Source organism: Felis catus, chromosome D4, assembly GCF_018350175.1.
Source record: "Felis catus isolate Fca126 chromosome D4, F.catus_Fca126_mat1.0, whole genome shotgun sequence".
In the NCBI taxonomy this organism is placed as follows: Eukaryota; Metazoa; Chordata; class Mammalia; order Carnivora; family Felidae; genus Felis; species Felis catus.
Window position 1 is genome coordinate 90000897 of NC_058380.1, and position 24289 is coordinate 90025185.

At 50.8% G+C, this 24289-nt stretch overlaps 2 protein-coding genes across 2 annotated transcripts; both read right to left on the reverse strand.

Annotated features, from left to right (window-relative positions):
- Window positions 1-2269: 2269 nt before the first annotated feature.
- On the reverse strand, window positions 2270-19428 carry TTF1 (transcription termination factor 1). The gene is made up of 9 exons (XM_045043857.1): window positions 19200-19428; window positions 17188-17373; window positions 15929-16007; window positions 13802-13932; window positions 11685-11919; window positions 9436-9525; window positions 8918-8983; window positions 5089-5174; window positions 2270-4174 (listed from the first exon to the last, which is right to left on the reverse strand). The coding sequence occupies exons 1-9, from the start codon at window positions 19243-19245 to the stop codon at window positions 3993-3995; spliced, it is 1101 nt and encodes a 366-aa protein (XP_044899792.1). The 5' UTR covers window positions 19246-19428; the 3' UTR covers window positions 2270-3992.
- LOC123381787 (transcription termination factor 1-like) lies at window positions 19406-23226 on the reverse strand. The gene is given in 3 exon segments (XM_045043856.1): window positions 19406-20001; window positions 20004-20622; window positions 23135-23226. Coding segments are annotated over 2 exon segments (975 nt in total). The 5' UTR covers window positions 20605-20622; window positions 23135-23226; the 3' UTR covers window positions 19406-19627.
- Between the last annotated feature and the right edge of the window lie 1063 nt (window positions 23227-24289).

Consider the following 24289-nt stretch of genomic DNA (forward strand, 5'->3'; position numbering starts at 1 on the left):
AACCCGAACTTTAGACGCTGGGTGCAGTGGGAGGAACACGGCAGAAAGTCCTGATTCCAAACTTGTATAAATACACGCCTATTACATACATATTTAAAGATGGGCAGTGTGGGCGCGTATCTATGGGGATGACAGTCCAGAGCTCCAGAATTCAGGAGCGGGATGAGCAAATGAACAGAATTTCTGAGACAGGGTAAGGGACAGGCCGCAGGCCTCAGGTGCAGGGCGCAGCTTCCGGCAGGAGGAATTTGGTGCAGACAGAGGTAGGTTTGCCTGGTTGGTGCAGGGAAGCTGATGTCTGCCGCCTTCCATTTGCTCAGTGAATCATGAAAAGGCCAGAAGAGGGGCGTAGGAGGGTTGAAGGTGTAACAGCTGACGTGGGGAAGGCACAGCAAACGTAACAGAGACTCAAAGTCGGATCCTCTGGTGATGCTCTGTCTGCGGTTGACAACCATTAAAGTGAAACCAACCAGCCCGACCGTGTGGTTTTCTTCTGGAAATATTCGGCTCTTAGGTGCAGGGAGGGCAGATGGAAGGGCTCGCCGAGGTCCGGGGTCCTGGACAGGGAAGGGCCCCCGAGGGAGAGGACGAAGAGTGAAGGGGCAGTAGAAACGGACCCTGGGACCGCTGGCGCGCGCTGGGAGCCAACTCATGGGCTGGCGTCTTGCTGGGTGAGCTGGGAATTAGGACCGCGGCGTGTATTTCAGGAAATGGCCTGGAACCGGTGCTCGGCCAGCGCTAGGTCGTGCGGCCGGCGGGAACCCAGGCCTGGGCCTGCACCGTTAGCTCCTAGCGGGGCCTCGCCGGCTGAGAGTAACTGAAAGCAGCGTTGAGGGGAATCCAGGCCTGGGTCTGTCTAGGACGTTCACCTTCCCCTCCTCTCTGCTGGGGAATGGCGTCTACACGTGAAGACAAACCGCCGAAAAGCGTGCCTACCGAGAAGCGGGATGCCCAGAACTGGGACAGGTGCTCCAATACTGCACAGGCGAGAGTGTTCCAAACAACTGTATTTGTTCCCTGCTCTGGTCTCCCGTGGGACAGGGGCGGGGTCTTCTCCCCTCTCTCCGGGTCCACTCTTCCTCCTCTGCGTCCTCCCAAGTACAGACCCGACACGCAGTTTCCCCTTTGGCTCTTTTCTGCCTCTAAACGGGGGCTGTTTCCAGGCTCTGGGCCTCACCCCTGCGGGGGCTGCCCGCCGGGCATCTCTCTTCCGCCCGCTGTCCTCGTGCCATCCGCCAGGGGCCTCCGCAGAGCGGGCACACCCCGAATCACACTCACGGCTCCCCTCACGGTCTTCTCTTCTCCCGGGTCTGCATTTGACACGTGTCCGGTCTACCCTGCCCTCCTCCTTCTTCCGTATCCCTCCTGGACTCGCGTGCGTAAAAGCCGTGTTTGGCAAAGGCTAACGTTATATGGTGCATCCTTTTTTTTGAAGGGACAGGCACGGAGGTTATCGGTGAGAAAAAGTTATAAAAATAGAACCTCTACAGAAAGCACCCAGGTCTATTGTGAAATTCATAGCACAGGCAATTAGTCACTGTCAACACCCGTTTGTGGGTTGCTTCCTCAGAGTCCACTTACCTCTTCTGCTAACGGGACCCTGATTTTTCCCACTGGGGTATTTCCGCTCTCAGCTGCTAGAGGCATCCTGAGCTAAATCCCAGCTCCAGGGGTGGGGTGGGTGTTCACGTTGGCTGAAGACCGTCCTATCTCCTTGACTCCAGGGACACTTCAGAGTTGGGCACAAACTTTCACTTGGGCACTGGGAACAAAGCCTAGGACTTAAAAGCAAGGGGAAGAGGCTGTTTTCCTTCCTCCGGACAGGGAGCAGGTCTGCTGACACAGGTGGGAGGTGAAGGGGCTGCTGGGTGTGGACTGAAGAGAAGTGGGCGATGGTGGGGGGAGAGCAGGGAATCCGCAAGAAACCCCATCTCTGGTGACTCCGAGTAGCTGGACCAGTCCTTACTTAAGACGAGTGGTTCCTCTGGCCTTTCGGTCTTGAGAGCTCCCGGATTCCTTACATCTATCTGGGTCCAGCTCCCGGCACTTGCAAATCGAGAGTTCCAGCCTGTAAATTCACCATCCCACCGCCCCGAGAGAACCTCTCCCAAAATTTGGGGCTTAACTTCTCCCATACGTTTTAATGCATCTACATATACACAATCCACGCCCCCCCCGCCTTTTTTTTTTTTTTTTACTTTTACAAAATTGAAAATATTTACTCTTCTGAAATACTTTGGTTCATTTTGTTTACCTCTTTTTATGTTAATCCACTCTATCATGTTCGTTTTTAATTATCGGATACCATCCCATTCTAGGAATATACAGTAACAAATTCCCATTAAGGAACATTTACATGGTTTTCCATTTCAAATCATAAAGGTGCCCTTCTCATGCACCAGTCCTTTTCATTCTAGAAGTGAATTGCCGGATCTTAGTTTGTGTACATTCTTAAGGCTCTGATGTCTTTTACCCGACCGTCCTCTGAAAGGAACTTGTGTTCCCGTCAGCATGGAGACGGTGTGTCTGCCAGGTAGGAGTAAAGGTAAAACGCTTGCCCAAAGGAAACAGTCATTTGTTTGCTGAGCATTTACGGAGTGTTCCTTACTTGCACCATAGTGGGACAGGTGCCGGGGATACAGTGGTGACCAGACTCCCAGACTTGTGTCTGTATTCTTCCTTCTCCAGGTAGGGTAGCTTTGGGCAAAGGTCTGGCTTCACGGATGAATTAACCAACAGCACACGTCGCGATGCTAGAGTCATAACATTGGAGAGAATGCTCAGGAGACAGTGCAGTTCTGTCTTGGCGTAGATGGCGACGTCGCTGCATGGGACGCTGTTCACCCTCATCTTACGTCCTCCCCAGTACGGGTGCGGCTAGAAGCCTGGAACCCCACTCCCCGGGCCAGCAGGGTTCTGCCGAGGGGCTGGAGGAGAGGGAGACGATGGAAGGCAGGAGCGAGGCAGCAGCTGCTCTGTTCTGAGGAGACACAGGGTCCCGCCAGGGCAGCAGCAGGAGACAACCCAGGCAGCACGGGGACAGGGCACGTTAGCAGGGCCACAACCGCCTCCCCTCAGTCACTCGTTGCTCGGGAATCCAGCCTTCCCGTTCGCGTCTTCGATCCTGCTTAACAACGCTGTAACCTAAATCCCTAGGTTGAATCCTCTGTTCCAACTCTCTGTAATGGTTTTGCTTTCCTGGCGGACAGAATGGCCCAACACTCAAAACTATCCTTGAAACCCTGCAGGGTGTGAGCTGTGCCTCAGACCCACACAGCAGCCCTCCAAAAATCTCACAGAACCGGATTTTCCGGAAGCAGTGGAAGAGTCTGCTGGGTTTGGGGTTTTGGTTTCTTTCCAGTTGGACACCAGGTGAATTCAGTGGCTTTGAGAACGCAGCTTGTATGCACAATACATACCCTTGAGCACTTAACTCACTCAGGAAGAGGCCCGCCCACGAAGGCAGGGACATGCGAAGTGAAGCCAGTCTGGGAGCCCAGCGGGTCCACAACTCCCTGTTAACACACACCTGATACTCACGCACACTGAGCACACAGAGTAACAACTGGGAAGACAGAAGGCAAGCCGGCAGGCACGTTGACGAAAACTGGTAGCGTTCCCCTTTAGGCCGAGCGTGTACATTGAAATCCTTACCACGAACTGTTCATGGGCCGTGACTCCACACCCTCTGCCGCGAGAGGGACCGGGGATACTGTGGTTTTATGAAAACCGTTCGTTGTGATTATGTCCAACGGCACGGAAGCATTAAGTCAACTCTTACGCGCCTCTTTCCCTGCACGCTCAAATGCACTAGAGCGTGAGTGTGCGAATCACCATGGAATGCTCCGCCACGCAAGGTATCGTCATCCCCTTCCTGTGGCCATGGCTCCTTCTCTCTCTCCTAAACATCAGTCCTGGAAACAGGTTCTCCGCCCCATTGCAAAGAAATCCAACGACACCTGGAGGGGTGCCCAAGGCACAGTGTCCTCCCCTTAATTCTTCTCCTCCCCGTCTTCTTCCTCACTGGTGTCGTCACAATAAAAGATGTCTCGGAGTAGGAACACCTGCCTGGGTGCCGCGGGAGTCTGGATTTCAGCACCTTTTTTCTCCATCATCTTCTCTAACTTTTCCTTAAGCAGAGGCAGACTGGTTTCGTAAAGGTAGTCTATGATCTCTAAAGGAAAGAAATGTAATATTGAAATTATGCGTACAAAGCCTCCTTCCCAAGGTCAAAGGGCAGAGGGCACGGATGCGGGTAGCGGGCTGCTGCTGTTACTACGGCGAGCGTGGTCCTGTTCTAACTGGCTTACTAAGGTTCCCCCAACCAGGTTCACCCTCAAAATCCTACGAGGTGGCCCGTTCCTCAAAGGAGGACACCAAGGCACGAAGACATTAGGAATCTTGGCCAAAGTCGCGGAGCTGGCGGGGGCCAACGAAGCCAGGACTCAAACCCGGGCTGCGATGTCTGCTGAATGCAACAAGTAGCTCATCGTACGCCCCGTGGCAGAGCGTCACCCCAACCAGTGGCTCCCGAACGCGGGTGCCAGGCAGACCACTGGAGGCTCTCCTGCGTGCTTGTTCGAGAAAACCCTAGCCTCCAGACCCAGCCCCGAGGTTAGGATTCGGTGTGTATGGGATGAGGCCCCGGTCTGTACGTTTTCCACCAGTTCCCCACAGGACTCTGACCACCTGAGTTTGGGAATACCTAAACCGCCCACGAATGGCTGCAAAGAAGGAACCGGGCATCGTACGCTTTTTCTGGAACTGTGTGTGAGCGTGCCACATGATGTGCGCACGCAAGCATGCCTCACGTGTGCATGTGAGCACATGACGGTGACCCAGAAGCACTCAAGGTTCCCGAGTGCTCACTAAGCACCAAGCACCCTGGTGACCACAATTCATCTATTATCTCATCTGGTACTTTTGAAGGTGCTGTCAGGTGGGGGTTAGGATTTGACAATCTTTATACCATTTTACAGCCGAAGAAGCCGAGGTTCCCAGAAGTCACGTGCCTGGGGTCACATTATCAGCACGTGCCATCACTTGATGGCCTCTTAACAATTCGAATACAGTACTGGAAATACTGACCTGGAAAAGTCTTCTTCTGCCAAAAGGGAACACAGGTAGCTTTCAGCTTATAAAACTTAGTTTGAACGTAGGACGGCGGGACATCACTTTAGAAAGGCAAAGACAAAAAAAAGATAGCATCAGTTTAAAAACTGGTCACTTCACTACTGCGTACGAAGCACACTGAGTCGGGAGAATCTGCAGGCGTTAAGTAACTTTCTTAATCCTGAATGCGAAACGATCGTGCCCATAGATGTGCGATAAAAACACGACACACGTGAGGTAGCTGTCGTTCACGTGGTTAAAAAGAACACACACAAAAGGAAGAAAGTCAATAGCACGAGATGGATCCTGCTTAACTTACGAGAATTTAAATCACTGGTCAGGAACCAAGCGTAACACCAACTAACGTAAGCGGATGCTGACCTCGTACTTGGCCCTGACCTAAGATCTTCCCATCTAAGGACAAACCACCGGCACGACCACTCTATGAGCGTCTTGTGCCTCATTCTGGAGGTGGGGAAACTGAGGCACAGGGAAGCTGCCCAAGATCTTACAGCTAATAAGGGGGTAGAGCTGGGACTTCAACTGGGTGGTCTGACTCCAAACCCCACTCTCTTAACCACTACACCTAAGATAAATACATGTCTGTCACAATCCAAAAGTAGATGTCCCCTGCTTTTCATTTTGCAGAACTTAAAAACAAAAAAAAACCGCAGACGCTTATGATGTTTTGGTGAGTCAAATGTATTTCAATTTACAGTAAGTCGGACAAAATCTTAATCATTCTTTATTTCCTTATTCTTTAGACTGTGCATGCACACACGAGCAGGGGAGGGGAGCAGAGGGAGAGAGAATCTTTTTTATTTAAAACAACTTTTAATGTTTATTCATTTGAGAGACAGAGAGAGAGAGAGAGAGAGAGAGACAGAGAGAGAGAGAGAGCGCACGAGCGGGGAAGGGGCAGAGAGACGGAGACAGAATCCGAAGCAGACTCTGAAGAAGAGCTCTCAGCACAGAGCCCGACGCGGGGCTCGAACTCACGAACCATGAGATCATGACCTGAGTCAAAGTCTGACGCTTAACCGACTGAGCCACTCAGGTGCCCCGAGAGAATCCTGGGCAGGTTCCACGTCCAGTGCCCGCACGTTCTCTTTCTCTCTCTCAAAATAAATTAAAAAAATAAATAAAGTGGAAATCACTAACTTTACTTTCCTGGACTTTTTCTTAGACAACAAAAGCATGACCTACTTGTTTCAGCCGGAAGCTAATCTAGTAGCTGAAATGATCGGTGTTGATAGGCACCGGGCTACACACGTCCACCATGCACGACCTCCTTGGTCCTCCCTAGGGTCCTATCAAACCATTTTGTGGATGAGGAAACCGAGGCTCAGAACAAGTTAGGGAACGACATGTCCAAAGACGGCTAAAAACTGAATACCAGGACTCAACGCCAGGTCAGTCTGACCACGAAGTCCAAGTTCTAAGGCCCCCACGCCCGCCCTCCTCCTGCAGTGCCGGGCGCCCTGCAGGATGTTCCGCACGCCAACCCCAGGCTTAGGAGTCACGATAAAGGATCTGGATGCTTTCAAACGAAGTAGGCAGTACCTCTCACTAGGCGGACATGCTTTCTTTACGTCCTGCCTCAATAATTCACGAGGAGGCTTTAAGACCCTGGAGAGACCGAACGTTTAGACTTCTTTTTTGCTGTTTTAATTAAAACTTAAAGAATGTACTATTTCAAACAGCTCTGGCTAGATGCCACAGTCTCTACTTTATGGCTTTGAGATTTATTAATCTTAAGCGGGACAATCCATTTTTCAAATATGTAATTTCACTTAAAACCACTAAATGTCCATTTTAATCTAAGGAAATCGTGATGTGAGGGGACGGTGACATCACACGATACGCAAAAATTTATTGGCCAAGTCAAATTTTTCAAAAACCCATCTGCTACTACAAAGGGAGGGCTTTGCGGTCACGAGCGCTTCTCAAGATGGTAGCTGGTGGGTGCCGGGCCGGGTCCCCTCTGGGAGACCCGACACCCTCACCTCTCAGGGACCCGTCACGTGGAGCAGTGAGTGGCCCACCCTGCCGGTGCGCTGGGAGGGAAGGGTTTGGAACCATGAGCGTGTCTGTGACTCCTAACAGGGTCTGTCAGGACAAACTTGCCATTCCCCAGCTTAAAAAAAACAAACTGATTGTTCGTTGTCTATAATCCCAAGGTGCAAATAACCACCAGAACCAGCTTCAGCCCTTCCTCGTGGATCAAGGACAGCGTCACCCTTTTGACAGCCAGCCAGGTGGCAGCCCCGCCTCACCGTCCACCCTTCTAAAACTACAGGCCACTCAACCCCTAACACCCCCACTTCTGAGAGACCGATTCCCAGACCCCTAGCTCTCGATGACCTGCTCTCATACAGGGACTGTGCTTTGCAGGCTGGCTCCCTTGCTCAGCAAGCAATAAATTCAGGCATCGGGAGTGGTGGCCTCTGTCTTCAGTAGCAAGAAGGGATTCGCGCTGTCTGGGTGATAGGTAACAAAAGCTCACAGCAGAGGCAGATGGAGGCAGCTTACGAACACAGGGAAGTCTGGGGGCGCCCGGGTGGCTCAGTCGGTTCAGCGTCCGACCTCGGCTCGGGTCATGATCTCACGGCTCGTGGGTTCGAGCCCCGCGTCGGGCTCTGTGCTGACGGCTCGGGGCCCGGAGCCTGCTTCGGATTCTGGGTCTCCCTCTCTCTCTGCCCCTCCCTGCCTCGTGTGCACTCTCTCTCTAAAATGAATACGAATATTAAAAAAACCAAAAATAAACATAGGAAAGTTCACCCTCACCCCGCAGGTGAAAGATGCAAATGAACACCCCACCGAAACTACTTAGGGAAGCTTAAAGAGGAACAGGATCTTTACATGGTCTCAAAATACCTCCCACGGCCCCTTTTTATCCCCAAGAGAAAAACAGGTACTTTTATACGGGGAGGGGGAAACCTGGCAAATGCCCCCAGAGCCAAAGCATCAAGATGATGTGATGATAAAGACGCAGGGTCACCTACGGCACGCTCCTGCCCCCAACACAAAGCCTCATCCCAAGGAGGCAGCAGAGAACCTCCCACTGTGAGGCATTCTACAAACAACCAGCCCGTCCTCGCCCCCATTTTTAATGCCCTCAAAGCCAAAGGCAGAAGAGCTTTACTGATGGAAAGACACTGAGGAGACGCATGGTTAAATGCACCGTGTAAATCTGAACTGGATCCTAAATCGGGGGGAAATGCTATAAAGGACGTTACCGGCACGTTATTAGTGGGGGAAACTGAATGTGAACTGTGCTTTGGAGCACAGCACCGTATCGGCGTCCAATTTCCTGGGCGTGGTAGGTGCGCCGTGATCACGTAATAATGTTCTCGTTTAGGGCACGGGGCCCACCACTAATCCTCAAGCGCTTAACGAAACTACTTTATTCCCTTGGAAGAGGGAGTGGGAACGGGAAAGGGTGGGCGGACGACAGAGCAAACGTGGAAAAACTGTTAAGAATCTATGATTTGGGGCAAAGGGTTTGTGGGATCTCTGCTCTAATCGTTTAACACGTTAGCTCCGTGAGGCTCTTAAGAGACTCCGCACACATTTCGTTCACCCTTCCCCGGGGTGTTCGGCGAGGGGTGGCGGGGAGGGAGGGCGCAGCTGGCCCACGGCACCCAGAGCTGAGGTTCCCAGTCCCCACGTGCACAGTACCATCAACACACGAATCCCGCCTGCAGCGTGGATTTCAGCCCGGTGCTTCCAAAACTCATAGACGGTCCCTAACTACGTCATCTCTTATCTTTTAATTAGCTTAACATTAACCAAATGGTCTTACCCTATGGTACTAGCAAGATCTTCCCAGTCTATTTCGTTAGCATCTTCCACGTTTATTTCATACAACCTGGGAGAAAAAATAAACATTGAGTTTTCAAGCGCAAGTCAGCACAATGGACATGTTCACGGACTCCCAAATGTGGCAAGCTCGGGGCGCCTGGGTGGCTCGGTGGGTTGAGCGTCCGACCTCGGCTCAGGTCATGATCTCACGGTTCACTGAGTTTGAGCCCCGCGTCGGGCTCTGTGCCGACAACTCAGAACCTGGAGCCTGCTTCGGATTCTGTGTCTCCCTCTCTCTCTGCCCCTCCCCTGCTCAGGCTCTGTCTCTCGCAGTCTCTCATAAATAAATATACGTTAAAAAAAAATTAAAAACGTACACAAAAAAGTTCCTAAGGTCATACACGCAGGCAGTGGGGGAAGACGGGTTTGAACCCTAGCAATCTCACTGCAGATTTCTGCTGCTGGACACCTACTGTCGGGTCAGAGAGAGTTACCCAGCATCACCTCCTCTGGCTGTACCTTTCGATCAGGTTGATTTTGGCCCGCAGGGCATTCACTCCGCGGTACACATCCCGACCATTCGTCATCCTCTTGGTTAGAATTTCCGTCCTGCATGCAAAGAAGAAAAAATATAGTGCACCTCCCGGGCTAAAGTTTCCACTGCAATTTCCCGCACTTTCCTCCACGACGTCACCCTTACGGAGAACCACGCTGTGAGTTGTGTAGCTCATCACTAACGTTGGCCACCTTCACGAATATGCTTATTATTATTCTTTTCAACTGGGAAATGATAAAGAGAGTGGCAGAAAGTTGGTGGTTAGTGAAGCTGGATGAGGGATACGGGAGTTCTGAATTTCTGTGTGCTCTGAAACTTCCATAAAATGAAGTTACAAACGGGAGGAGCACAGAGGATCGGCCCATCAGCAGGTGCTAAAGGAAACTGCAAACTCAAGATTGCTTATAAAACGGAGGGACGTAAGAAAGATTCAGTCAAGTCATAAATGATGTGGTGGCTCCCCTAAGGCCCAAAGCTAATGGCTGAAGGGAAGGGTGACCGGAGCTCCTAAAGAGAGGGACAACCCGGGGCATCTGACTCTTGATTCTGGTTCAGGTCCTGATCTCACGGTTCGAGCCCTACACTGACGATTCGGAGCCTGCCTGGGATTCTCTCTCTCAAAAATAAACATTTAAAAAAAAAACAAAGAGAGCAGCAACCCAGCTAAAAATTATTGTTTAAGTACTCATCTCAAATAGTACAATGTGTCACAATCTGACAGATCGCTAGCTGTTCCGTTCTGGATAAAGGGGATACACAATCCACAGATGAGTGACGCTGTTGTTCTCACTGGCCAGCCGTGTTCCTTTGAAATGCAGCATCTGAGGTCCTGTCAACGCTACATGAAGGAAATCTTCGTTCTAGTTTCAAGTTTCCTGTTTTTCTCTTAAACAGGCAACCCTACATGTTATCCTAATTCTTCTGATCCTGAAGCATGGCTGCCCTGTGGTATTTCCCTTTCTAAACACTGATCTATCGTCCTCCAACGGAGGCTTACGAAACACTCCTTTTTTTAGTCTAAAATACAGGGGCAGTAAGGGCTCTGGTTCCTCCATATCAAATGTTTTGTCCCCCAATCATTATCTGTTCTTTGGAGTTTATGCCCCTGAGTGTAGTCTTCTACGAAAATAAACAGAGAACTCTAGGACAGAATTCTGAAGGACGGAACAACAAATGGCATAATCTAGGAATCTGCTCTTAGTAGAAAACATGCCTACTCCGAACTCACTCTTTTTTTAAAAAAAACTTTTTTCATGGTAATTTTCAAAAATTTTTTTAATGTTTTATTTATCTTTGAGACAGAGAGAGACAGAGTGTGAGCAGCAGAGGGACAGAGAGAGAGACACACACACACACAGAATCGGAAGCAGGCTCCAGGCTCTGAGCCGTCAGCACAGGGCCCGAGGCAGGGCTCGAACTCACGAACTGCAAGATCATGACTTGAGCCGAAGTTGGACACTCAACCGACCGAGCCACCCAGGCGCTCCAGTCTGAACTCACTCTTACTTGACCTGATGATGACCACACTCCCTTTGCGCGTGAGGTGTGTGGGCCGTGAGTTGCAGGCCCACCGCTCCAAGGAGTCCCGGAGCAGCTGACCACCCAGCTCAGTCTCTCCAGGGCCCGGAAAAGCCACATCAGGCAAAGAAGGTGCAGCGAGGTCAGGACTGAAAATGCTATGTGATGAGCGTGTCTAAAGTGGCATGATGAACCCGGCTGCCTCGCTCTGGTGAGGAGAGGAGCCGCTGAACTTGACAGGTTTGTGAAAAGGGCTAACTCCTGCTCATCACCGTGCTTGTGATTTCCCTCCCAAAGGGGAGATTCGTATTTTTTTCCCCTCATGCTGCAAAGAGAGAACTATTTGGTTTTCCTAAAGACTCAGCAGGGGAGAGTGAAGGAACCGCAAGTCAATATTCAGTATTACAAAGGCTCACGTTCCTTTACGAGGAAGTCACGCAAGGAATCGAGGTTAGTTAAGCGCCAACTCAGATCAGATATGGATACTGAAGTGGCCGGGACGGATGACTGGTGACGATCGTTCTTGACACGTAAGGCTTTCCGCACAGCGGTTACGTGGACCTTCTTCGTGACTTCACCCATCCACCCACTTTGCTGACGTGTGTGGTGTCTGTGAGAAAGCGGGACGGAGGGAGGGAGGGAAGGAGGGAGGGGGTATCTTGTTGAAATTCACTTAAGAAGCCTTAAAACTTACCACTTACTTTTACACTGCATCCAATTTCTGGTTTCTACTTTGGCTTCTACTTCTACCCAAGAAATGCCCTTGTAGAGACTTTCCCTGACAATAGACAGGCGGCCGTCGGGGTTCTCTTGGAGCTTAGAACCCATCTCCTGTAACTCGTGGGGAGACATTTTCTTTAGAATCACTTCTTCCACAGCCTTGATTAGCTTCTGGGTTTCCGTCTTACTCCAAGCACCGTGGTTTCTCGCTACAGACACAAAAGGACAATCTTACGGTTTCTCGTCTGTCTTCACACACAACATCAAAAACAAACCGATGACGACGGATACGTGTCATTACACATCTGTCCACACCCACAGCACGTACGCCACCAAGGGTATGCCCTAATATCAACTACGGACCCTGGGGGATTATGATGTGTCGGTGAGGGTCCACGGGCTGCAACAATGGCACCACTCGGGTGGGGGATGCGGATGATGGGCGAGGCCGTGCATGTGTGGGGGCAGGGGACAGATGGGACTTCTGTGTACCTTCTGATTTTACTGTGAACCCAAAGGCACTCTAAAGCCTTAAAAAAAAAAAAAAGAAGATAAATCAGGACTTTTCAGAAGAGAGTGGGCAACATCTCAATTACACAAACATAACACCATAAGCACAGCTATGTGCAAATTACAGTGTAACCACTACAGTGGCCAAAGATTCTTTATTGTTATCTTTTACTTTAGAGAAAGAGAGCTCACAAGCAGGGGAGAGGAGAAGGGGGAGGGGGAGGGGGAGCGTGAGGGTGAGGGAGAGGGAGAGGGAGAGAATGAGAATCCCAAGCGGGGCTCGACCCCGCAACCTTGGGATCATGACCTGATCCGGTATCAGATTGATGCTCAGTTGACTGAGCCACCCCAGCGCCTCCCAACGATTCTGTTTAAGAACCAATATCAGAACAGAACTGTCTTTTCTTAAAGCAATGTGTGTTTTTTAAATTCAAAAAAGTTGTTTTTCTTGTTTCTGAGTAACGTCTCCTGTGTGACTCTGTGAGGTTCTCAAACATTTAATGGGAACCAAGTAAGTGAATGCGTGAAACTGAGCTCCAGTGATCACAATGATAAAGGCGTCTGAACCTGAAGCCTTCATCTGCGGAAGGCATCGAACCGTCCGTGGTCCATCTTCCTGGTCTAGATGGTCACGGTCAGGCTAAGGAAGAGGCCTCAAACCACCAGCCTACAAATATCTTTGGTTTGGCCCACAGAGTGACGTTACTTTTTCTCAACAATTTGGGTATTTAAAAATCAAAACAGTTCAGGGGGGGAAAAAAAAGGTATCTAGATTTCACACACTCGCACCAAATCCCCAGAAGAATTGGCCACACTGAGACTCTGCATGGTGCCACGGCTGGATGTGTTGGCACGAAAGACATGGCTCCCAGTCACCCCGGGGCCACAGATGCCAGCCCCCGTGCTCACTGTAACGGCATCCGAGGGCTGTCTCCTTAAAGCAACTGGGGATTTTGTAATGTAAAGACTATAACCAACAAAGTTTTTCTGATAGAGGAGAAAAAGAGACAGGAGGTTTGGGAGAAGTCCCTAACAGGCCGACTGAATTGCGTCACTGCCCTCCCAGCAGTCTCCCCTGTCCTCTGCGGGAGGGGACCTCCTCCGCCCTGGCTCTCCTACCCGCCAGCCTCCCAGGGTCTCAGTCAAGCTGGCGGGTAGAGCTGAAAGCTACTGAACCCAGGCGTGGCAGAAATTGGTCACGTGAGGGGCGCCTGGGCGGCTCAGTCGGTTGAGCGTCCGACTTCGGCTCAGGTCGTGATCTTGTGGCTCGTGGGTTCGAGCCCCGCGTCAGGCTCTGTGCTGACAGCTCAGAGCCTGGAGCCTGCTTTGGATTCTGTGTCTCGCTCTTTCTCTCTCAAGAATAAATAAAAAACGTTTGAAAAATTATAAGAAATCGGTCGTGTGAATAAAGGCGGCATGGTTTCACAATCGCGGGTGAGAAATGAAATGAGACAGCTGGGAGAACGGCTTCAGCAGTCAACCGTCACGGCCCCCCCACAAGGCAGGCCTGCCAGGATGCCGTGCTGGGGCCGCGGGGGTTCATCTGCTCGCGGGGTGGGGCAGCACGCACGGTTCACTTACGGCTGCTGATCTGGGAGAACTTCAGGGCAACAGAGAGGCTACTTCGAGCCACCATCCCGCCAATCTTCTTCCAGTCATTTCCATGCAGGGAGTGGTAGATCTTTAACTTCTCCATGTCTCCTTTGCTGTACCTGGGAGGAAGGGAAAACGTGCTACAGTTCTGATCAAGTGTGAGATTAAGAACCGTATTGTTTTTAATTTTTAATATTTATTTGAGAGAGAGAGAGAGAGAGAGAGAGACGGAGCGAGTGTCAGAGGGGCAAGGGCAGAGAGGAAGACATAGAATCCAAAGCAGGTTCCAGGCTCGAGCTGTTAGCACAGAGCCTGATGCGGAGCTTGAACCCACGAACCGCGAGATCATGACCTGAGCCAAAGTCCAACCCTTAACCGACTGAGCAATTCAGGTGCCCTTTCTTTTTTTAATATTTATTTTTGAGAGAGAGAGAAAGAAAGAGAGAGAGAGAGAGATGGAGGGAGGGAGAGAGAAATTGAGAGGGAGAGAGGGCGGGAGGGAGTGCTCAAGTATGCCTGTGAACAGCATTCTTTCGGAGAAAGGGAGACCAAAGATTCGAAGCAGGCTCTGTGCTGAAAGCAAAGAGTCCAACGCGGGGCTCGGACTCGCTAACCTTGAGATCATGAACTGAGCTGAAGTCCAACACTTGGCAGACTGAGCCACCCAGGTGCCCCCCAAACTGTATTTTTGGGATTCTCTCTCTGCCTCTCCCCCATTCACGTGCACACGCGTGCCCTCTCTTTCTCAAAATAAATAAATAAACTTTAAGAAAAAAGCCAACATTCTAAGGGCAAATTGTTACCACACACAAACCAAGTGGTGCAAACGAATGAATGAACTTTCTTATTAGAATTACAGACTTTGTATTCTGCTAAAACTTTCATTCCCACGCTTATGTCACAGATAGAAAACTGTCACCTCAGCTGCCACCATTCATTTACCCAAAGCTTTCTTTCACGTCCCGCTGAAAATGTCATTTTTAGTGAATTTCCTTCAAGTTCTGTCCACAGACGTCCAGCCCCGGGGCTTAGGGAAGAGGGGAGCGTGGGCTTTAGTCTGTGAGCAACCTTTTCCTCTGTTTCCGGTTTACTGCTTTTGGTCAGAATTTAAAAAAAAGAAACCAAGGGCGTATCGGTGTTTGGGGATCGCATAATACGTAGGTCCAGCTTTCAAATCGTGCAGCTACCTGGAACCCAAACGACCCTGCCACATTTACTAAACGTGCCTCCCAGAGTGAGGTCAAGTCCACGAGGTTGTTGTCTGGGCCCTCAGAGCGAGGGGCCCGACGCTTTCCTGCCTCTCCCTCCATCCTGGAGCAGAGCGCTTACCCACAGCCGACACCCGATCCACGTTGGTTTCGTCTGGATCGTTGGGAACAAAACGTAGTTGGGTGTTTTACTTGGGGAGGGAGGGAGGAGACAGTGACCACCAAGCAGTGTCACTGCCGAGCCGCTCGCACGGGACCTCTGGCTGGCGTTTACCCTGCCTTCACACGCTCACTGGAAACCCCCAAAAGCGGGCTGAGCGCTGGAGGGAACGTCGCATTGAGAAGGAACATTTGGGTACACAGGGAGCTTGCACATCAGCAGAGAGCAAAGAAAACCTCGTAACATTAAGGGGGGCGCGGCACGCTGAGTGCTAGAGGAAGTACGAACGAAAAGCCAGGGATTTAGAAAGGGGAAGACTGGCGCGCCTGGGTGGCTCAGTCGGTTAAGCGTCCGGCTTCGGCTCAGGTCGTGATCTCGCGGTTCGTGGGTTCGAGCCCCGCGTCGGGCTCTGCGCGGACAGCTCAGAGCCTGGAGCCTGCTTCAGATTCTGTGTCTCCCTCTCTCTCTGCCCCTCCCCCGCTCATGCTCTGTCTCTCTCTCTCTCTCTCAAAAAAATACATAAAAAATAAATAGAAAGGGGAAGATCACAAACTTTGACTAAAGAGGTAGAAACTGAAATGGGCCTTGAAGACATTCACCTGACTGCAGATATGCAGGCCCGTTTCACACACAAAGGTCCTCATGATTTTTTTTTTTTACCACCTCTAATCTGTTGTGGACGTTCTGATTTATACGATCAGCAAGCACCAGAGAAATGCTGTGTCTCAAGCTGCTAAGGCTTCTTACCTGCCCTTGTAGTTGTTGACATCAAACATCTTCTTTGCTCGATAGTAAACGAGTTTCCAGGGCCGGGCAATGCCCTTCCCTAAAGTCAGAAGAAAGGCAAGTGGTCAGTGTGGCACACAGGGCCTGGCCTGAAATGGAGTCACAGTTGTAAGAGGAACCCGGCACAGGCCCCTCTCCACCCCACGACCCCGGACCCCACGTCGAGGCCGGGATTTCACACATCCTGCAGAGAGCTGGCTCGAGGAGCAGGCACCCACGATCACCAGTTTCCTTGCAGAGCTCTGCAAACGACGGGCTTAGGATGTCGAGGCTCCAGCTTCCAGTCTACCTACCACGTTCGAGGGAAAAGTTCTTTATAAACCAAAGTAATGTTAACAAAATTTGAGTTAAGGGGAAAGAATGCTAACGTGCAGGACGTGTGCCCACAGTTTTCCCTAAGATGAACAAGAGGGCTTCTTGAACGAGCAGGCTTTACTCATTTCCTCACTCTAAGCACCAAACAGCCCCCCGACAGGGGCTCACTACTCTGGTTGCCCCTGCACACTCCGGAGAACACCTAAGAAATCATCCTCTTTCAATTCATGGATTTTGCGCGGGAGGGGGAGCGCCTGAGTGGCTCGGTCGGTTGAGCACCCGACCTTGGCTCAGGTCACGATCTCACGGTCCGTGAGTTTGAGCCCCAGGTCGGGCTCCGTGCTGACAGGTCGGAGCCCGGAGCCTGCTTCGGATTCTGTGCCTCCCTCTCTCTCTGCCCCTCCCCGGCTCATGCTCTGTCTTTCTCAAAAATAAATAGGCATTAATAATAAGAAAGAAATAAATTTATTAACGAATTCACAGATTTCCTTTCTGTCCAATCCCATGCTGCTTCATGGCTTTGTCTCAGTTTCCAAGTACACCCACTGGAAGAGGGTTCCAGTGACAAAGCACACGTAAGGCTGTACTCGGGGAAGCTCAGGAGATCCGGGTGTGCTGTGTGCAGCATACGGAAGTCAGCATGTATTAGAGCAGGGGATCAGAAACCAGAGCCACACTTCTTGCCCAGCAGGAAAGCTACAAGTTGACTGTGTTACTTTCTACGAGATTCGGAAAAGCACTACGCTTGGGAGACGTGAACGCATTCCAAACCCCCAAGAGTGCAGGCTGGCGATGCGAATACGGAAATACCGATCGGCCGGGCGCCGTGCGAACACCTACCGTGCCTCACCCGGCTAAGGCTGGAAGGCTGGCGACGGTCACAAAGAAAACGGCTGTACGCTTACCGATGTGCAGTCTAAAGGAGTATTTTCTTTTCAAGTCGGTGATCACAGATTTCTCCTCTGGGTATCTGTCTGTGTACAGCAGCTTGTCCGCATTGTCAATTCCGGTCAGGGACAGAAATTCTTGCACGTTTTTCTCTAACTGCTTATTTTCCTTTACAGAAAACTTGCCAAATCTAATAGCGACACCTAGGATTGGGGTGGGGAGAAAAAGTAGGCATTGTCAGTAACAAAGGAAAAAGCAAACCCACCACTCAGTCTTCAGCAGTTACAACAGCGCCCAGTCAGCTACGCCCTGCTGAGAAGCAGCCCTAGGTGTGCACTTGACTTTAGCTCCCCCCTTCCCCACTGTGACCCTCAGCTTCCCTTCCATTTTAGTCATTCTTCTCTCAAAGTCTGCCCCGTCATCCCCTTCCAGAGTGACCTTCCCCAATTCATCAATCTCTTTGGAAAACAAGTCATTTTTTTATTAAGAAGGAATATATTTTCATTAAAAGTTCAAGCAGTATGGAAATAAACATTTCAAAGAAGTTCTCCCTTGGGGCGCCTGGGAGGCTCAGTCATTAAGCGTCAGACTTCGGCTCAGGTCATGGCTCAAGTCATGATCTCGTGATTGGTGGGTTTAAGCCCAACATCAGGCTCGCCGGCGTCAGCCTGTCAGGACAGAGCCTGGAGCCTGCTTCAGATTCTGTGTCTCGCTCTCTCTCTCCCTGCCCCTCCCTTACTCGCGCTTTGTCTCTACCTCTCAAAAATGAATAAAAGTTAAAAACAATTTTTTTAAGGGAAGCCTGGGTGGCTCAGTTGGTGAAGCATGCAACTTTGGCTCAGGTCATGATCTCACGGTTCGTGGGTTTGAGTCCCGCGTCGGGCTCTGTGCTGATGGCTCAGAGCCTGGAGCCTGCTTCCGATTCTGTGTCTCCCTCCCCTCTGCCCCTTCCCCACTCACACTCTCTCTCTGCCTCTCAAAAATGAATAAATGTTAAAAAAATATTGACATTGGGGCGCCTGGGTGGCGCAGTCGGTTAAGCGTCCGACTTCAGCCAGGTCACGATCTCGCGGTCCGTGAGTTCGAGCCCCGCGTCAGGCTCTGGGCTGATGGCTCAGAGCCTGGAGCCTGTTTCTGATTCTGTGTCTCCCTCTCTCTCTGCCCCTCCCCCGTTCATGCTCTGTCTCTCTCTGTCCCAAAAATAAATAAACGTTGAAAAAAAAATATTGACATTTAAAAAAAAAACACAAAAATTTTTAAGAAGTCCCCTCTTAATCTCTTCTGCCACACACACACCCCGGCCAAAGGCAAGTACAGTGAAATTGGCCGATACAAATATTCACATATATTCTCTAGGCAAATATATGGGGGATGGGGGGAGTAATAAGGTCATTTAACTGCACATTCTATTCTTCTTTGTAACTCAAAGCAACCAAGTTTCATTATGTACTGATGGTCTTATGTATGGCATGGTTTTTCCCTTCTTAGACTTATTTCAAGAATATCTTTTAAAAAATACATACGCCTAAAAATTTTGACGTAAAACATACAAAAAAGAATGGGAGCATTCCACAGATGCTGCTCTAAACACATTTTCCCTCCTTGGTTTGTTTTCTTAAAACAAACCTCTTCAACATGATTAACGGGGCTAAGGCTCTGCTTTTACTGTTCCCAGGGACCAGTGTACTGGGTCCCTCACAGCCCGGTGAATACCGCTCGTTCAGAGCACACAGCCTCAGCTTTGCAGTTTGCTCCTCAAGTCCGTAACTTTTCTGGGAGGTTCTTGCAACACAGTGAGTGAGATCAGGATGGGGACGGGTCTCCCCTACCAGAAGTTGGGCGGAGGAGACCCAGACCCCTTCGTTTGGCTGATCTCGTGGCTCGGACAATTCCGGCAGGAGGTGAGGCAGGAAGCAGCCAGAAGGTGCTCCCGGTGAATCTAGACAACTTGCATCGTTCACCAAACGGCGTCAGGGGCTCCTCACGCAGACAGGAAAGCCCAGCAGCTATTCAAGTCCCACCAGCTCACCCTGTGCCTTGAATTCCTTAAACCGCCCTAAGTCATCCCGGTACATCCTCTTGATGGTGGTGGCGGCCCTTTCCTTGATGTCGGGGATGAACTCCTGGAGCTGCTTCACGGCCGAGTCCAAATCCACATCCGAGTCGCCCAAATCTCTCGACTCTTCGGATAAGTATCTCGTTTCGGAACCTGTGGCCACTTCCAGACGGCCTTCTTCTTCGTTTGTAGGTTCCAACCTACGGACAAGATCGGACGGACTCACGTGAACGCGTCGCTTGCCCCGGTGGCTTTCAAGTGCTTAAAGTGACCCTCACTTCAGACCAGGACAGTGTGAAAGCAAGGAGGGATGTCGGAGCTTGCCACGAACATGCTAGATAAAGAGGTCACAGGCAGAACTCACACAGAAGACACACATCGAAAGACACAACATTCCCCCGTTACCTCTGCACCTCTTCCATACAGGCCTGGGTTTTCTCCTCCCGTGGCCTGGGCTCCTCCCTTTCTTCAATCAAGGTGCCATTTCCCTGCAGTGAATCAAAGTGCGCGTCCTCCAAGCTGGCAGCGAGCGCTGAAAACTCCCCACCAGGCGCTACGGGGCTTTCAGCAGAGCTTCGCTTCCGTTTCTTAGACTTTTTCTTTACACCACTGACCCCTCGACATCCTTCGGAGTGCACGTTCTCCAGACCCTCAGGCTCGGGCACTGCCTCAGATTCCTGGTTGTGTGAAATTTTTCTCTTTTTTTTCTTAGACTTTTTTTTACCTGCGGGTATTGGCAGCTGGGCAATTTCGCCCTCTGGGCCCACGGAAAGGGGGCTTCTGGCTGGGGTGGTTCCACCTCGGGCAGGGGCAGGCTCGCACGCGGGCTTTCCTGCACAGCATCGCCCAATGCCGCTTTCTTCCGATGTTTTTTACTCTTTTTCTCCCTGACTTTATGATGCGGTTCTTCGGACTCATTTGCATGTGACTTAGGAACGGACTGTGGTTCGTCTGCGTCAGGCTCTTGTGTTGGCTTTTGTTCCTTGCTCGTGTCCACGTACACGACATCGACGTCGCTCCTAAAATTCTTCGGCGTGTCCTTGATATTTTCTTTATCCACCAGGACGTACACCACGCCTGTTTCCTCATCTACCCCCAAAGCCTTCTGTCTTCTCTTTTTATTCTTTTTGGGTATAGAAGTGGTCTTTTCAGTCTCCTCGCAAATTTCTGATTTTTGCAAAGGGGAAGAATGAAAATGCTGGAAATCCTTTCTCTTTTTTTTACTCTTGGTTATGTGACGCTGTTCGCTTGTCAGAGGAGTGTCTCTGAAACTTTCATGGGAACTCCTTAGGTGTCCTTCCTTATATACAGAGTATTTTTTCTTTTTCTTGTCAAATACTGGGGTGTGAATTTCCAATCTGCTCGGTCCTCCTTCCATTCTGTTCCTGTAGGGAAACTTGACAACAATGGTTTATTTTTGCAAAGCATCTTAAACATTGGCCTCAGGAGAAAAAAAATCACAGAAAAATGAAATTATACGACAAATGACGAGACTGGAATCATGGCTGTCAATTTTAAATTATTCTAAATGCACAGGGGGCTCACTGTAATTTACGGTCTGGTCCCACTGCCCTTAGGATACGGTAAAGAACAGTTAACAGAGAACAAAGTGCCCAGCATGATCAGGCCCTTGCCCCCCCCACCCCGTCCCATCTTTTACCTCTCTTTTCTAACTCCATGCTCCAGCCACACATGTCTTTTTTGGGTTCCCCGAACATGCCATAATCCTTTCCTTAGCTCACGGGTCTTATAACATACCATACCCTCTTTCTGGAATGCCCTCTGCTGCCTTCCTACCCTCCCTGCCTCCTGCCTCCTTTCATCCTTCAGAGCTTGGCTCGAATATCACTTCTTCAAAAAAACTCTCCCTGGTTAAGAAGAGACATACATGATGATACTTTGCCTCTTAAGTTTAAAACCCACAAATCAATTGTATCTGTCTTTTCTGCATGGATACGTAGTAGTAACTGGCAAATTCTAATTGGCAAATTCAGAGATCAGGGACAAGAACGGAGCCAGTTTCTCTTGTACCTGTCATCTTTTATTTCTTAACTGGGGTAACGACGACGGGGGTGTTTGTTGTATTTTTATTTACTTATTTGAATGCTGCTTGCTTTTTCACTTAAAAAGCAAGAAGGAGAACAAAGGTACAGATTGCTTTCATTTGTGTTCAAAAACAAGCAACTGAAGGATGTACATGTGTAAGTACTTACAAAGGAGGAGGAAGAGGAGAAAAAGACAGCGCTCCCTGACCCCCGTGGGCTTGGTCCATTCCAAATATACTTTCCTAGCAAACCATACGTCTCCTCGGTAGCACTTAGCCCAAATGTAGTTTAAAGACTAAACAATTATTTCACTAATCATTTAATGTTAGTCTCCTCTGCTAAAAACGTAAAAAAAAAAAAAAAAAAAGTTTCCACGCATCTTTGGGTGACATCAGGGAGAAAGGTCTTAATGAAAGCTCTTAAGTGCCTCTGTTGAAGGGGAGATCCTGGGGCTGGGGAATCTGGCTTATGGGTATAAACCGATGTGTTCTTCCATACTCTTCTTCTGGCCACACAATTCTCAAAGTGTCCTCACCACCCATGAGAAGTTAGGGACCCTACCCCTCTCCTGTATCTTCAGCCCCTCCCTCTGCAGTGGGTCCCTTCTGGCGACCCTCCAACAATCTTTAGCCTCTCCTAACTTACAACAAAACAAAACAAAACAAACCCACGAAAACCAACCATCTTCTGACCTTGAAGCCCCACCCAGCTGTTCTCCTTGCTCCTCTTCACAGCACAACTTCAGACAGAAAATTCTCTCTCCATTTCCTCACCTTGTATCCACTTCCAAAACCACTCCTTCGTAGCTGCCCCCCCCCCCTCCTGCCCTGAGACTGCTCCAGGAAGGGTGCCTAGGACCTCCAAGCCACTACATTCAATACACGCTTTCCTGGCCCATCTTTCAGGACTTCGCGAGAACGGTGAACAGGTGAGCAGATAATTCCTTTAAATATTCTTTTTCCTTCCTCTCTCCCAACCTCCTTCACTTTCTTTCTTTGAAACACCTCCTAAGCTTCTCCCTCTGGTCTCTGGAACTCAGCACAACATACTAACTGCATACTTACTCCCCCACCAAGACTTTTTTGGTTGCCCTGTTATTCTTAAGACCAAGTCCCAAATCCTTACACACCTACCAGGCCCTTCATGATCTAGTCTGGTCCATGTCTACCTCTCCACCTATCATTTCTCCCTGGGTTTCAGACACCCTGCTCCTTTCGGTTCCCGGAATACACACGTTCTTTTTCATTCTCCAGGACTTTCCAAAAGCAACTTCTGCCGGTGATGCTCCTTCTTCCGAGGGACCTTTCTCCGCGTTAACTGGGCCACGTCCGAAAGTCAGCTCCTCAAGAAGGCCTCTCTAACAGCTAGACTGGGTCCCGTCTCCCGCTTTGCAGTTGCCCTCCTGTATTCGCGGCGCGGCGACACGCTCGGCCTCCCGAGGGCTGGGGTCTCGTCCGTCCGGCTCCCAAAGGTTCCACCGTGCCCGACAAGCAACCGAGCAAGCAACTACGCCCACCGATTCGGAACACACCGCTTCCCGCCCCGCCGGGACGTGCCCAAGCCTGGTCTCGGGCTCTCTCGCTCTTGCGGGGTGCGACAGATCCCCTGCTCTCCCTGCTCTGCGGCGGGCTCTCCGGGGCTGAGGAGGGAGGCCCCGGCCCCGTGTCCGACTCCCGATCCTCTCCCGCCCGGGACCCGGGCCTCCGCTCCCGGGGGCCGGCCTGGGGCGGCCGCGGCGCAAACCGCCCCCGGAGACCTCAGCCAAAAGCGGCCTCAGCGAGGCGAAGGCACCACCACCCGCCGCTCGACCTCGACAGGCGCATCGAAAGAACCCGGAACGACCAAGAAGCGCCCTCAACCTACCTCCCACGGCGCCGCCACCTTTCTCCCGATCCGGAAGCGCCGTTCTTGCGGAAGCGGAAGTGGCCGTGCGTCGCTTCCGGCCCCGCCTCGGCGTCGCGCTGCCGTGGCAACACGCCCGCCGCAGGGACTTGACGCAGGCGTAGTTGAGCGCGGGTTTAGTTCCTCGGGTCGGAGGGGGTGGAGTGGGGGTGGGGTAAAGCGCGACCTGAAACTCCAGGGAGGGGACAGAAGGCCGGAGCTGGCTTCCCAGCTCGCGCGTGCGTTCCACACAGTCAAGTTTGCGCCGAGCTCGGTTCTAGTCCCGGAGTGGACAACGTGGTGAGACCTCAAGTCTGGGGAAGACATTAAGAAGCAGATCAGCCAAGATAGTTTCAGATTATTCTGCAGGAGAGAAAACAGGGTACTGTGCTGGAGAGTGACGGGGTGGGGGGGCGGGCAGTGAGTGCTACTTTAGAGGGAAGGGAAGGAAAGCTCTTTGCGGAGTAACATTTGAGTTGAGCTGTAGACTAAAAAGCCCAGCACAACTCTAGATGGAAGATGGTCCCAGGCTGGAAGCAAGGACAAAGGCCCTGCACCTGATCGCTGGAGGAACTGGAAGACGGCCAGGGCGGCTGGAGTGGAGTGAATACAGGGGAGAGTGGTGGAAGTCCAGGTCAGAGGTGGGCAGAGGCTGCTGGGTTAAGTTCAGATGAAGCTAGAAGCAGCCTTGCAGATGTAGTCCAATCCTCCCGTTTCAACTGCGTCCTGAAGAAACTTGGCCTATGATTCAAAGTAAAGCTTTTGAGTCCAGGCCAGTATATATAGCACTCAAACTTTTATAGACTTATTGAACAGTAAACATAACCATATTGGCAACTAGTTTTTCACTGAATCCGATAACAACACTGTGTGGGGATTGTAGGATTATCTTTATTGGGTGTTATCAGCCTCCCCCTCTGGGTGAGAAAATTAGGGCTTAGTGTAACTTGTCCAAAGGGACTTATGTGGCCCAAGCAGGATTCAAACCTGTGTTCTCTCCACTACTCCGCTATCCCGCCCCTCCCTGCACCTACCACGTGACTTCCTGGGGCTTGAGCTGCCCAGCAGTTTTGATTAAAAGCGCACAACCTGTATTTCCGTGAAAGTCTGGAAGCGAAGCAGGCTGGAGAAATCATG